Raw genomic sequence first — 15,027 nt, forward strand, 5'->3', positions numbered from 1 at the left:
GGCAAACAATATTGTTCACATAAATAGCAAGCATTAATAAGGTAAAAGTAGTTTCACTGAAAGAATTTGAAGTTTGTCAACAAAGAAGTTTGGCAACACTTCATCAGGATGTGGAAAGTCGGGGTAAATGTCGCAAGTGCGCCACATTAGGGAACACCACTATATATAAATATATATAAATAAACCATATTGACTTTTATTATAGTAATACAGTTCAGAGGAATTGGCTGTTTCAGTGTCAATTTCATGTCATGCCATTGTTGCTGCTTTTGGAGCTGACGAGCTTATTTTGAAAGATAAACGGCGAGGCACACAGTATACATGTGTTTGAAGGGCACACTACTGACGGGCCGCGGGGCAGTGAACCAGTTTATTAATTCCGTGCATACTCTTTCAACATAAATCAATATTTTTATCGCAACTTAGACAAAGGCTTTAGTTTAAATTACTTGTAATGTCTTGTAATATTTTTATACCGCTTTGTATTTATCATCATTGTATTTTATTAGTATAAGTTTTGATTTTTAAAATTGTTCACATGAGCTTAAAAATATATACATTTTTGAAGAGTCTAAAGATGGCGACCTCCATGGGATGGAGTATGGGATGGTAATGTTGCGTTTACTCTATGACTATGTATTGTGAATGTTGACAGTGTAATTTATAGAGGATTTTCAGCCGTAAACGTGTCTCCAGATTTGCTTTTTTTCCAAGAATCAATACAGTGTAGTATAACGAGAGCCACATGTTTGCGGGGCAGTGAATTATGAAATGACGGTAACTGTTAATTGTTTATGTTATTGAATATTGTCATTATTGTTAATGATATTTGCCGGCAGCAATCCCTATCAACAGAGGGCGCTGTACTCTCTAAGATAGGGGGCTGAATATTAAGATATATTAAATTACCACCAACGGTTGTGTATCACCTGTGGTCTAGTGGATAAGCAATGGATCTCATGAGCGGGAATATCCGGGTTCGATCCCCAATGGCAAAATTTTTTTTTAAGGTTTTTTTCTCAATCCCCGAAACATAAGAATATTCTTCTTTTATTATTTTAGGCAGTGGATATTTAGCCGGAGACGGCAAACCTTTAGTAAACGTTAGCTTGCCGGATAAGCACTGAACATGCGCAGTTACTGGGGTTTTTTTGTACTAATACTAGTACTAATGACATTTTCCGGTGACAAATTTTAGTCTGGCTCCATAAAGAGTCCATGCCAACATTATCGTTGTAACTTCGTATTCACAAGATGGGAATCAGACCATTTAACAATTTGGGACTTTATTTCCCTTTAAAAAAAATCCTCCAAAAAAATCTGCCAACACTAACTCACCAGTATTAAGAGTACTACTTACTACTTACATATGAAGCTTTCCGTCGAAAAATTACGCTAGCAATAGCATAGGATCTGGCATTGCCAAGAATCTTGTGGGGAAAGAACGACCTCAACACAACAAGAGACATGTACAAGCCAGAGGAATCAGAGAAAATTGTAAATTTTAATTAAATGTAGGATTCCATTCAAAATATTAACGGAAGAAGACTCTTTCTTTTGGGATAATAAAAAAACTAAAGAAAGAAACCAAGTGGCAAGGTGACTTCAACTCGGGTCACTGTGCCTGTTAGTCCAGTGCCTAGGCTTATCCATCATACCACACGCTCGCTTGTGTGGGGATATGTAGGCAAAATAGGCAGTCCGGTTCATTCATGGTAATATAAATTAAATATTTCTTCTTTTTTGGTGGAGTTACAAACTCAATCAGTCAAGTGACAGACATTCATGACATGTAATTTATTTTTTTATGCACAGATTTATGGGGCATTGTATCAGTCACACAATGTTTTATCCTGACGTCACTTTCTCATCAGTTATATTAAACTTCAATAATGGTCAGTCATTTGACTCTTGCTGTAGCCTAGTACTAGGGCCTATTAATTAAGCACACACACACAAAAAAGATGAATCTATTTTGGCATTTTTTAATCTAATTTTGCTAGAAAAATATTAGAAATGTGTACGGCTCCCCATAAACTTGTGCGCAATTGCCAAAAGGGTGTCAGAATACTACGTTCTTTTCTCTTATTACATTTTCAGAATAACTTTGCCCTCATTTGGATATTGATGCCTGCAAAAATGCAGTGATTGGAGATCACGTCACTCATCACCCTTGGTTGACCGTCTGAGGATTAGTTACCATGGCTACCTCTACAACCCCCGGCTCAGACGCCTTCATCAGCTCCTTGACGTCCATGGTCAATCGGGAGGACACGACAGCCATCTTGCAGGCCCAGATGCGCATGCTGAGCCGTTTTGAGAAGACTAATGAGATGCTATCAAACTTCAACAAGCTGTCGGCCAGCCGGTATGAGAAGACAGTGGAGCAGTTCAAGGAACACACCCAGGTCCTGATGGAGATGAAGAGGGACCTGGATATTGTCTTCAGAAAAATTCGGTACTCAGAAACTCTTTTAAAATTTATTTAGATTGTTTATAACTAAGGCAATATGTCTCTTCAAGGAATGTGTTTAATTCAAAATGTGCAGAGTTGTAATGGAGTCAGTCGCAAGTCACAATAAGTCATCACAAGTCATCACAAATCATCACAAGTCATAACCAGTCATCACAAGTTGTAACCAGTTATCACAAGTCGGCCATTCTCGAGTCAAATCACAAGGTAGTCGTCCCTTGTCACTTGTGAATGGTGACCAGAGTTATGACCAGACTTGTGATTTGACTTATGATTGAACTGATTACAACTCTGCCTTTGTTTTGGTTAGGAATCTTTGTCACTCCTCTGAAATGCTATACTGCGCAGGAACCAAATGACACATTCTTGTAATTTAGTTACAAGGGACAGCAAGATCATCCCACAAAAATTAAACATTTCTGCCTTTTGTTTTTTGTGCAAAATCCCCTAAAACCCTCTGGATCTTGAGGGATGGTTTAGGGTAGATGGCCCTTAAGGCCTTTAAAAAAATGATTATTGCACGTGTTTTCTTTTTTGGCCTCTTTTTTTTAAGACCCTTTCCCAAGGGACTTTTTAAACTAATGTTTCATAATTATTGCAACTAACCTAACAATAGTTGGGACAGTCCCAACTGTGGTAACATACTTACAATGTCGGCCAAGCCAATTATAGACCATCTTTTGATGACAACTTTTGGCCAACTTGCACATTTATGCCGTGTTTATTAAGGGGTGCTATCTTGTTACTTTGTTTTTTTTATTGTGTCTTTTGACACAATGTTTGATTTTTCAGTGTTTTTGACAGTTGCATGATACGTACAACTTTTCAACAAAAAAGTTCATCCATGTTTAGTAAATGAGTGGTCTGAAGTTGGGCATGCCCACCTGTCTTGCCGCAGTTGGGACAGTTGCTAGAGTTTGGATGTAAACATCACCATGAACAAATGTGTTATTTACATAAAGTATTTTATTGTGAATTGTTTTTCAGTGTGCTGAAAGACAGGTTGTCGTCAGACTACCCTGCATCATTTGAAGGTAGGAATTGCATTCAGTTTCTTAATCATGGAAATCTTGAAAAGACTTTGTTTCTTATAAATACAGATGGGAACAATGGTGAATTTGGGAGGGGGAGTGCATTGTCCCGTCCAGCCATGCCTACCCCCCTTTTTATGTCGTTTTTAATTTTCTGATTTGTGGGATACCAACTGTAATAACAGAATTGTTGGTGATTTTGTTTTATTGGATATGTTGATCATTACAATGATGAAGATGATCTACACTCTGGTATATTAAAGTTAGAACAGTGTCTATTTTGACACCATGTTTGGACCTTTTGTGGACAATATTGGAAACAATAATGTCCAATGTGTGACTGTTACTTCACCCCTGAATGCACAGTCTTACAGATGATTGCGTTTCTGTTTGAAAACCTGTGTTCTCTCCACAGCTGCCTCACAAAATCTCACTGAAACCAGCGACGAGGAGAGTGATATGAAGACGGGGAAGGATCGTGATGACCTGACGAGGGAAGAAGAAGATAAACCAACAGAATGCAGCACCCAAGAAACAGAAACTGAGAGGACTGTGAACAGTTCATGATATGAACCTGCTGTAGGATGGTATCTGTGTATACAATTGTGTAAACTTGTGGCAGTGGATTATGTGTGCTAGCTGTGGCTTTGTTCCTTTAAAAAATTGAGATGTCTTTAGATGTACCTCACAGATTATAGTCTGAAGAGCTGATCTAATACATGGACATGTTTATTAGGACGGACAGTTAGGGCCTTTTAAAAGTATGTGAGATCGTTTAAGTTAGAGTGCGCCACATGATGATGCTGACTTCCTTGTCAGATTGGCCTAATGCTCGAATATAAGAATACCCCGAACGAAGGTTATAGTCCTGCATGGGTGGATGTTTAAATACCTCGACCCACACCTCAGGTCACGATAGTGTTGGGTCACGATAGTGTTGCGTAATTATTGTATATTAGATGTATAATCACCCGCCGAAAATGAACCGTTGTCACCCACGAACTGCTATCACAACAATGTCTTGGGAATCTTGTAGCGACCGTGTCATGCACGTGCCTATAATGATGCAGGGCGCTTTCAACACCTTTCAACAGGTGCAAATCAACTCTGAAATTTCAGCCAGTAGCATACAAGATGTGCACTGTATGTTGCACGCCAGGACATGCTAAGCTTGGTTAAAACTTAAGATGCTTTCAAATGAAAGCTACATGAGGAATGATGTATGCCAGTTTTAAGAATGGTTGATAGAAATGACAGCAATTTGGGTTTTTTACGTTGATACGTAATGTATTAGAATATTGAATTGGTCCTAAATTTGATAAGAAAGCCAGAAGGAAAAGAAAGTAATAAGTATTTGGCTTATTGGCCAATTTATTTTGTCAATATATTATTGAAAATTAATATGAAAAGCTATGAAGAATAAAGCATGTGTTGGGAAAAGCAGTTACTCATGTTTAGCTGTGAACTTTGTATATTCTGTATAGTTGCCATACCCTCTCTACCCCCCCCCCCCCCCCCCCCCCCGCCCCACCCCCACTAGCTGCACGAATGTGCTCCCTCCAAGAATTTAGAAAGATTATATTGGGAATGAGAAAATGAGAAATAATTTATACAAATGGTATTCCCGATCGTTGATTAAAATGGCGGATCTACAGGGGGATATAGGGGTTTTACAGTTTTACGAGCCACAAGAAAAAAAAATATGCAGGAAAATAAATAGCAAATGCCTGCTAACACCCCCCCCCCCCCCCCCCCGCCTTGACAGCAAAACTTGGATCCGCCCCACCCCCTGTACTGTAATGTACCACTTCACAATCATCGAAGCACAGTAGTGATCGCTATGGATGCACCCCTGCATTAAAACTCCCATAGACACCAGTGCTAAGTGCCCATACTTCAAACTTGAAACTCTCACAGGTATTTAAGCTGAACAGAAAAATGATGATCAACATGTCATCTTTCATTTTTCCCCATTTTTTCGTGGGTTGACCATTGAATTTTCGAGAAAAAAAATTCACCCAAAGACGGCCCCTATTTTTCCCACAGCCGAAAAGTAGCCAGCTTGAAAAATGATCCCATCACAACATGGCAAAACAGAGTCACTTTCGAGCCCAATTGCATCCAAAATACTTCGAATTGGAAGTCCCAAGTCCGGGCCAGAGGTTCGTCCATTGCCATATCTCTTCAATTCCCCAATTTTATGGCTCTCAGAATCCTATAAAGAATATTTTGACTTCATTTCTGGAACTTGTGAAGAGAAATGAAAGCAATGACATAAAGTTAGTTACATATTAAAACCAGTAATTTAAATCGTGTGATTTAATATACCCTAATGTTTTAAGCCACTTTTTTTTTTTTTAAAGCGCATTTTATTCAGTGGAAGATTGTAAGAAATTTAGAGGTCACCACGTACGTACAAGCGCTTAATGCTAGATGCTTGACACCAGAGGGCGCACTTTGCTTAACTTTCGACCAATCGAATCATTCACACTATCACATCACGCGCGCGATATACATGATATAGGTGTGTCGACATTGCACGTCCTTTCGCAATTCGTCGTAGGCGCTAGCTAGGCCTACTCGCACTCGTTGATTAGGACTAGGCCTAGTCTTGGGCTAACGGAATTTTTCTCTAAACTTTTTGGCAGTTGAAGTTTACTGTTAAGTTGAACGAGCTGAAATCAACAACGGGGCAAAGCTATAGTACGTAATTTTGGCAAAAGCCGTGTGCTTTGGAATAGTTGTCGAGCCTTTTCAAGACTTCAAATGAGCGGAATGTAACTTGTAAATTTTGGAGCTACGCCCGGCTACGCTTGCTCCAAAACAAGATTAAGACCAACCAAGACTGTGTAAGTTGATTAGACCGTCCTCCTTACAAGTTACAGGTCCTAGCTCTTCTGGTTTTAGGCCTTTGTAGGCCTCTCTCATCAGATCTTCATATAAACCAAAGATCCTATAGCGCCGCGTTATATGCATGATATGTGCGCATGCAACTTGCAAACTTGCTTCAACTGTTCAAGTTCAAATTCAAACTTGAACGGCTGAGATGCCCAGAGCTTGTGTAATTTAGCGTCAGGCTAAAAAAGACTGTTGCTGTAACAACAAAGTAAGGGAGACCATTCCATGCATCTACTTTATGCTGATCGGTGCACCAAGGAGCATTTCCTTAACCAGCTTCTTATCTTGGCTATTTTATATCGATGACTCATGTTGTCGTTAGTGTTGAGTTAGCCTATGTCTGACGTACATACTGTTTTGACCAAAGTTTGACAACTTTTGTTCCAAACGTATCAAAGTAACGTTAATTCATCAGTCTGAGTCAAAAATGTTTTTAAGCCCGTGTAGGCCTTCACACGGCGTGCCCACTGTCAGTGGTCAGAAATAAGTGATAAACAGCTAGAGCAACTAAGAGAAGTGTAGTCGTTTCTGTGAATGAGAAATATATCAAATTGCAGAATGGTGTATAACAAATTTATAAGGCCCAAAAAAAATTACAAATAATATGGCAAAATCGAAAATAGGGTAGGTAGGTTTTTGGGGTTTTTTGGCAATTTTTTTGTGTACGATCATATGAAAGGTGTCTCCGTGTAATCAAGGGTAAAAAGAAGTAATTGATGATTTTCGGGTTTTTTTCCTCATTTTTCCAAAAACAAATTAGGGTAGGGGCTGTCAAAATAGGGTAAATAGGGTAATTTTTATTTTATTCTCCATTTTTATGTTAATACTAGTACTAACATTAGGCCTAGTACAGGTAGGAGGCCAATAAGCTGGGTTTGTGCTGTAAACTCTATTACATTGATATGCCTTCAATACCTACATTTTTGTTTGCTTTTTTCATTTTTCAGACAAGAGCCTAAGACGTAAGATGGATGAAATGGTTTGCAACTTCAAGAAGTGTCGGAAGAGACTCAGTTCATTTGCATGGGTCACTTCATGCTCTCGTATCCTTAATAATTAACTGAGGCATTATGGAGTGCAAAGTTCTTCAAGAAATATTTTTTAGCGATACCTTTTTTGCAAAAGATTTACAAAAAGTTAAGTAGCCTATGGCCAGAGCCAACAGAAATAAGCCTTAACTTTAAGGACATAATTCATTTACAAGCTTATGTGACATTCATGTAGGTGTACATGTGGACACTTGATTGTTCAAGATTTAAAGGGCTGGCTTCTCCTACGGTAACTTCAGTTCAGATTTATTTCATTGGGCAGGATCACAAATGCTTAAAGTTACACAATTTCACAATGAAGTATCATTTTTGATTTGATTTTCTCTTCCCAATGATTCATCACCTTAGCACATGCACACACTATCAAGTTTACTTGAATTGTTTTCCGGCAATTGTGTAAGGCCTGTTAACATTTATTTCCATTTTCCTTAAGAAAACACTTTTTTCAGACATCTTCTGTGATGAAGATGGCACCAAAGAATTCAACAAGTGCTTTGCCTGCCCTGCTTGTGAGTGTTATTTTTTTAAAGTAAATAAAGAGAAATTGTGGTAGCATTAACAAGTAGTCCTTTTGCTTGAAATCAAATGTATTATTTTATTAAATCAAAATTACTATTACATTTTTTTTGGCCATTTTTTTTTCAAGGTGAAACCAACTTATCAGGGAAGTTTGACATAGTCCGCATCGATCTTTCACCGACGGAGCAGTACAAGTCTATGGTACTTGCGGGGCAGAAACCAGACACCATATTGGAGGTGTGCACAAGAGCCATGGCCTTCTGGACGTACCAGGTGGGTAAACTGGACCGAGTCTGTGTACAAGTATCTCTGAAAAAATGCTACAATCATAATGTCCTCACTGCCATCAAATTACGTTTGCAAATGTTATAACCTCAGATACTGAACTATGTAATATTTTTAGTCACAAGTAGGTCACAACTCAATCACAAGTCAATCACAAGTCAGTCACTTGTCAATCGCAAGTCAGCCACAAGTCAATCGCAAGTCAGCCACAAGTCAATCGCAAGTCAGTCACAAGTCGATCACAACTCCATCACAAGTCAGTCACAAGTTAGTCACAAGTTAGTCACAAGTCCATCACAAGTCCACCAAGTCCATCACAAGTCGATCAAGTCACAAGTCAATCACAAGCCGATCACAAGTCAATCACAAGTCAATCACAATTTATCCAATATCAAGTCAAGCTATAGCAATTCCTTTGTCATTGTTGTGATTGACTTGTGATGTAACTTGTGATTGGACTGTGATTTGACTGTGACATCTTGTGACTGACTTCACTTTAACTCTTATTTCTCTTTCTGCTCTTTTCAGATCCAGCAAGAGAGAATCTACCAGGACTACATCGCTAACAAGTCCAAAGAGCGAAGCACGCTGCAGGAGCAGTATTATGAGCACACAGTCACTAAGCTACAGGCAGAGAATGCATGTATCCTTGATCAAACGCTCAACTTATCTGCCTGTCACTTATCCTTATTGGACAGAGTGCGGAAGCGTATAACTAATCTGGTTGGTGTTGAGCTAATCTGGTTGGTGTAGAGTAGGTCTGTTGCCACTGTCTGTTTGTTTTACAGAAACTTTCATGGTCGTTGCTCCAATAAGTCTGTCCAACTTGCTTTCTCCAATCAGAGTGTGAGAGAGAAACCCAACTTTCTGCCTATTCTCATTAATACACTGTTGCAGAAACTAGATGTAGAACAAAAGGATATTCCACTAGCTTTTTCCCAAGTTGCTGCATCTCTTTGGAATTCCTGGCCTGGTGCTCGTTTCCCTCCAACCTATGATCTGTCCTGTTTCAATAGGAATGTTAATTCCTACATTCAGTTTTCCTGAGTACCTTATCTTTTCATTTCTCTTGTAGCCTGTACCTGGAGTGGCTTCTAGCCTTGTTCAGGGTAGATATGTATAAACAATTCTGTGGCAGTCTAGTATTTTCTAAGACTGAAATCAACATATGATCTGATGGATGTGTATATTCCGACACTAGTCTTGTTTGAAAAATCCTTCTAAACATTTGAATTGCTTGTCCTATAGCAGAGACCAAAATAAAACTGCGATGTTCATCTGATCGAACAGGTTTCTTTGGCAAGTCTACAGAAAAGACATCTCCAAGATAAACTCAAAAGAAGTACTACATGTATTTGGAAAGAAAGTTCTTTGACTAAATTGATTTTTTAGCCCTGAAGAACCAAGTTTCAGGTGAGTGAAAATATTTTTCTGAAAAATCCTAGTATAAAAGACAGTTAACTTCTCTGATCTAAAGATTAATATACAGATGTGTACTGTTTACGGAAACATAATTAAAACTATTTTGCACCACATTTGCCCAATGGTTATAAGTACTCTTCAAAACTCTACAGTAAGAATTAATCAAAGTCTCTACGTTGTTCAACACTAGCTGTTAAAAAAGACCTGGAATCTTCCAAGAAGCGGTCACATGACCTGGCAGACAAGCTGACAGAACGCACCAGACAACATCAGAAACTACAGGTACAAACCCCCACAACTTCTAGCAGCCCTAGATCCTTCAAATCCAACGAGGGGTGTTTTACTTTGTCATGGGACCTGATTTCAGTTGAAGTGTCAGTACAAAGAATGTGTCATAGATAGTATGTTGGGTAGAGCACAAGACAAGTTGTTAGAATTAACATCAACTCTACTAAACTACTTTTGTTTATATTTCAGACTTGGCTTGATGTAATCAATCAGTACAAGTCTAAAAAAAAAAACTCTTCAAATTGCATTAATCTTATTCGAAATGCGTGAAATTAGGATTTTAGAGTTTTTAGATATTTTTTGGAATTTAAATTTGGTAAATTGTGATTTTTTTGGGGGGAGGGGGGGCTGGGGAGGGGAAGGGGTGGATATTAGGGATGGACAATAGGGATGGGGTGTTATACCCATATATTTTTTTGTAAAGTCATACTGTGTAAAAAAGTGGTATATTATTAAAGGGAATATACAACATTTGCAAACATCGAAAAATAAAACTACCAAGTTTTTGCGAAATACCTTAATAGGATGTTGGTAAATGACAGTTTAAAGCATCCTGTAAAATTATGGCACCTGGTATACTGTCATTTTCAAGAAAAGTGGTATTTTTGTATCAATTTTCCAACGCTGATCGGCCGATCAGCGTTGGAAACATCTGGCTTTTTTTTCAAATACTGGACCCAATTGACCATTGCACTTGTTTTCAATCGATTACAAACCTATGAACGGGTATGAGCCAGCTAGACTGGTTCCCTGACCTTACAATTCCCCAATGTATGTAAACTGCTCTGTTTCTTCTTATATGGAGTCAGGGAACCAGACTACAGGAAAATGATCGTTTTTCTTGGTTTTTATAGCATTTTCGAACCCAAAACCTCCAAAAAGTCAGTGTAACTATATTTGCTTTATATTTCCAACCCCCCAATTCCATCCATTTCTGAAAATTACAGCAAAAGCAAATGATGTATATTCCCTTTAAAGTATACTACTCCATTGGTAGCGTTCTTTGGTTTACAAATTTATCAGTATTGCCACAACCAATTTGTTTATTTTGTCATTTTCTTTGCAGATAATACATGATGCATTGAGAAGGTAAGAGTGTGCTGTAGTAATTGTAGGTTGAGTCAGTAGATTTGAACAAGCATTGTTTTATGCATGTGATCTGTGCCAAAGACTTGGACTGCACTCGAGTTGTATAACACAGACCATGGTGTACTTGTCAGCTTCAGTCAAAATTACTTTGTAAATTTGCTCATGGGTTATTCTTTGACTCACCTCTTCATAACAGAACAGCGTATCCAAAATAGCAGATTCAACAGGGTGTCCTAAAAATGCCCAGAAATCATCAAGCTATGTAATGTGTATCAAGATTTCTCATCATTCAACAAACTCTTTAAAAAGTCATGGTTAATGTGTTTCAGACGGTCCATTGATGTCAGGACACTGGACCCCAGTGCATCACATGAGGGCCTAGGTCGGAACCAGGCAGCACCCCTGGTCAGCTATGATCACCCATTCTCATCTGGGGACGGTAAGTGTCTACAGAGTCAGTACAAGGCACTGTGTGAGCACTAACAACAACCCCTATGTGTATAAACCCAGTAGCATCTTCGCATGCTTGGTGCCTGAGCCATCGAGAGTCTGCCCAAGACTCGGCGCCGAACCAAACCGCAAATTTGTGACGTCACCTGACGTTTTCACAGTGGGAATCTGAAAAAGTTGAACACATTTCAACTCCAGTGACGTCATTTTCAATTCGCATCCACTTGAAATATGAGCCGGCCTCAACTCTCTCTGTCACCACTGAGGGGGGTATTTGTACCCAGGCCCAAGTTGGTCATTCTCTATTGATACATGTACATGGTGCAAGAGTTGTAATAAATCACGTCATGTCTTCTGTCCTTACTAACCATACTGTGCTTACTGCTTACTGCAAACAAATATTTTCCAACACTGTATTGGAGAATCCTTAATTTTGGGCTGTACACATGCACAAAGTTAAACAGTTTAGGTTAACCTATGAAATACACTTACCATATGTGCAGAGTTTTCTCAGTATCGTTATAGTCAAGTTTACTGATTATTTAATATATTTTTTTTAATTTTACTGTTATTGGCAGAGAGCACTGGCAGATCTGTGAGACATCGTGGAGGAGGTGGCGATAATATGAGAGTGATGACACCAGCGGAGAGTAAGACTCGTAACTTGAAATACTATTTAACAAAACTCATCACCACAAATCAATTACATAAGACTTGGGAGGACTTGACTACAAGTCTATTTTTATGGTACAAGACAATGGACAGTGTATTCTAATTTTGTTATTGATGCATTTTTAGTTTTATTACAGTACTCCTGTAAACTCGAGCCTATCTCTCTAATTGACTATGGGTTCCGTGCACCAACAGAGAGGGCGTCTATTTACCACCCTCAAGAGTCCAGTGAAGGGACACACCAAGTGCGCGTACTAGATCATGACACTTAGCATATGGGGTTTATGGGGTACCACTATTGTTCGACCCTTATCCCCTATGTTTTGTCTCCTTAGAAATCTCAAAACACATAGCGTTAGGGCTATGGGGTACTTCAATTTCTAAAGACAGACTTGCGGGGTACCATTGTCCCTATTGTTGCCCTTTGTTCCCGGCATCCCATAAGTGCCAATATGTAAGTACAACAGGAAGTACTCACAACTTATTTTATTCTGAATGTGCGCAAAGCCATAGCGTCTTTGCGTGAGCATCAGGCGTCGTTGCCAATGCATTCGAATGTCTCTCCCAATGATCTCCACCAACTTTCCCTTCCCTACCGTTGAGGGGGTACATGTACACCGAGCCCAGAAGGCTTCTTGTGTTGTTTGAATCACATGTCCTTCTGATTTGTGTAGTACAGCATTGAACAGCTTTCTTCTTTAAACAGGTTTTTTGTACAGCCAACAACCACTTTCAATTATTTTGATCTCTCTCTGTTTTGTACATCAGAGGAGTTTGTATTGCGTCCCACCAACACGCCCATCCAGACCGGGCCCGCGACATCAACTGCCTTTACAATGCAGAACCGCTTCAGTATGGAGTTGGGAACACCCAATGAGATCGCTCGTAGACTGGGACACCGCAAGACCTGATGACTAGTCAACCAATCAGATCCCCCGCTCAGTTTTGTTGTTGATTCAACACCAAGTTGAAATATCAAGTTTCTAAAAACTACTTCATCAATTAAACTGGTCAAATTTCTAAACTGTGGAGTTCTGTTGCTCAATTTTACTGAGCTACCAAGAATAAAATATATTGCTTGGCAATTTTAAGCCAAAATTAATCCAAAACCAGTCACGAGTGTTGGAAATCACATATAGACAAGAAAGCAGAAAAGGTTGACTCATACATATCCAAGCACAACAAAGCCATTGTCTTCTAAGATGGCTGTTATAGCTTAAGGTCTATTATACCTGATAAGTTGTTTCTGCCAAGTCAATGTTTTGTGGTCAGCAAAATTCTGTGCTCATCAGCTCTTTGAAATTGAGCCCCAAGTCTCCAATTTAAGTTAACCAAAGTTTGACAATGAGGTAGAAGGGTCATGTACACTCATAACAAGTGTTTCTTCACTAACAGGGTGTACAAAGAGTAAAACTGTACTTGTTCCATCATGATTAAATACTGTACAAATTTGGTGTAAAAAATAGTTTTCAGAATTGTGTACTTTCTTCACAACTTCTCTTCCATTTTGTTTGATGATGCACACACACAATGAATGTTCATTCTGACCCCCAATTCATTAAATCTAATGCCCACACAATTGGAAAACTGAACTGGCTTAGCACTGAGCAACCGTGCCGTTGAATAACAACTCCAAGAGAATCAAACACATTCACACTCAAAGGGATTGCTAGTTTTTATTACTAAAAACACCCTCAATTTCCAAAGTAATCTAATTAACTAACTCAGCAGACCTATGGTCTCTGGAATGCATCTTACAATGTAATCGTTCACAATCAACTATTCTTTAAAAGAAAAAAAAACATTGTTGGACCTTTATTAAACCTGTTATTATTCAATTTATGTTTCAGCAATTTGTTGAGTTAGTAACATGAAGTTGTCTCTAAAATATAGCAAAAGTGTGGATGAAAAGTGGTAAACTATCTTTATTAAATAGATAAAAAAAAATTAAAAAAAACTAGGTTTTAAATGAATATTCAATATTCGCTCTAAAGTTGTCCTCTTTAGGATTACACTTTAAAACCAACACAAACAGGAAAAAAGATTAAACTGCACATGATTTGACTTTTATGCAGGTCAACTTTGTCACCTGTGGACAAATAGTAGGGATTGATGCAAAACCTTGCAGGCAAATATATTTCATTTGATCAAAATCCACAGTATTTCTTTTGTTTCAACTTCCAATTCATCAAGTAAATATCTGTTGGGAAATATTTCAGGGAAAGCGAAGGGAAACTTGCAAACAAAAATGGAAGAACAAGCCCTTTTGTATTTTCTCAATTAAAGGGCTTGACTGAGGTAGAACTGCGTATTTGGTATAATTATAATTTCGCATTATTGGGGGACAAAATCAGGATAAAAGGGGGACTTTTGCAAGCTTTCAGGAGTAGTTTTTGTTGATACTCATCCATGTCCACAGCATCATAAAAACCATGTTTCAACTTCCAATTCATCAAGTAAATATCTGTTGGGAAATATTTCAGGGAAAGCGAAGGGAAACTTGCAAACAAAAATGGAAGAACAAGCCCTTTTGTATTTTCTCAATTAAAGGGCTTGACTGAGGTAGAACTGCGTATTTGGTATAATTATAATTTCGCATTATTGGGGGACTTTTGCAAGCTTTCAGGAGTAGTTTTTGTTGATACTCATCCATGTCCACAGCATCATAAAAACCATGTTTCAACTTCCAATTCATCAAGTAAATATCTGTTGGGAAATATTTCAGGGAAAGCGAAGGGAAACTTGCAAACAAAAATGGAAGAACAAGCCCTTTTGTATTTTCTCAATTAAAGGGCTTGACTGAGGTAGAACTGCGTTTTTGGTATAATTATAATTTCGCATTATTGGGGGA

At 38.5% G+C, this 15,027-nt stretch overlaps 2 protein-coding genes across 5 annotated transcripts; both read left to right on the top strand.

The window, feature by feature from the left end:
- The first annotated feature begins 518 nt into the window (after positions 1-518).
- LOC119741869 (kxDL motif-containing protein 1-like) lies at positions 519-4,956 on the top strand. Of its 3 annotated transcripts, none has more exons than XM_038217792.1 (4): positions 519-597; positions 2,101-2,458; positions 3,461-3,507; positions 3,920-4,956. In XM_038217792.1, the coding sequence occupies exons 2-4, from the start codon at positions 2,202-2,204 to the stop codon at positions 4,069-4,071; spliced, it is 456 nt and encodes a 151-aa protein (XP_038073720.1). In that variant the 5' UTR covers positions 519-597; positions 2,101-2,201; the 3' UTR covers positions 4,072-4,956. The 3 variants fall into 3 exon arrangements, with proteins under 3 accessions (XP_038073720.1, XP_038073721.1, XP_038073719.1); XM_038217793.1 differs by having other exon boundaries at positions 559-609; XM_038217791.1 differs by having other exon boundaries at positions 579-777.
- A 1,153-nt stretch (positions 4,957-6,109) lies between these two features.
- LOC119740669 (E3 ubiquitin-protein ligase CCNB1IP1-like) lies at positions 6,110-14,983 on the top strand. 2 transcript variants are annotated; one of them, XM_038216043.1, is made up of 11 exons: positions 6,110-6,207; positions 7,350-7,445; positions 7,901-7,960; positions 8,098-8,243; positions 8,784-8,898; positions 9,648-9,668; positions 9,868-9,959; positions 11,032-11,054; positions 11,384-11,493; positions 12,083-12,154; positions 12,945-14,983. In XM_038216043.1, the coding sequence occupies exons 2-11, from the start codon at positions 7,370-7,372 to the stop codon at positions 13,085-13,087; spliced, it is 858 nt and encodes a 285-aa protein (XP_038071971.1). In that variant the 5' UTR covers positions 6,110-6,207; positions 7,350-7,369; the 3' UTR covers positions 13,088-14,983. The 2 variants fall into 2 exon arrangements, with proteins under 2 accessions (XP_038071971.1, XP_038071970.1); XM_038216042.1 differs by lacking the exon at positions 6,110-6,207 and adding an exon at positions 6,300-6,351.
- Positions 14,984-15,027: the final 44 nt, after the last annotated feature.

This window comes from Patiria miniata, unplaced genomic scaffold, assembly GCF_015706575.1.
Source record: "Patiria miniata isolate m_02_andy unplaced genomic scaffold, ASM1570657v1 HiC_scaffold_5, whole genome shotgun sequence".
Taxonomy (NCBI): domain Eukaryota; kingdom Metazoa; phylum Echinodermata; class Asteroidea; order Valvatida; family Asterinidae; genus Patiria; species Patiria miniata.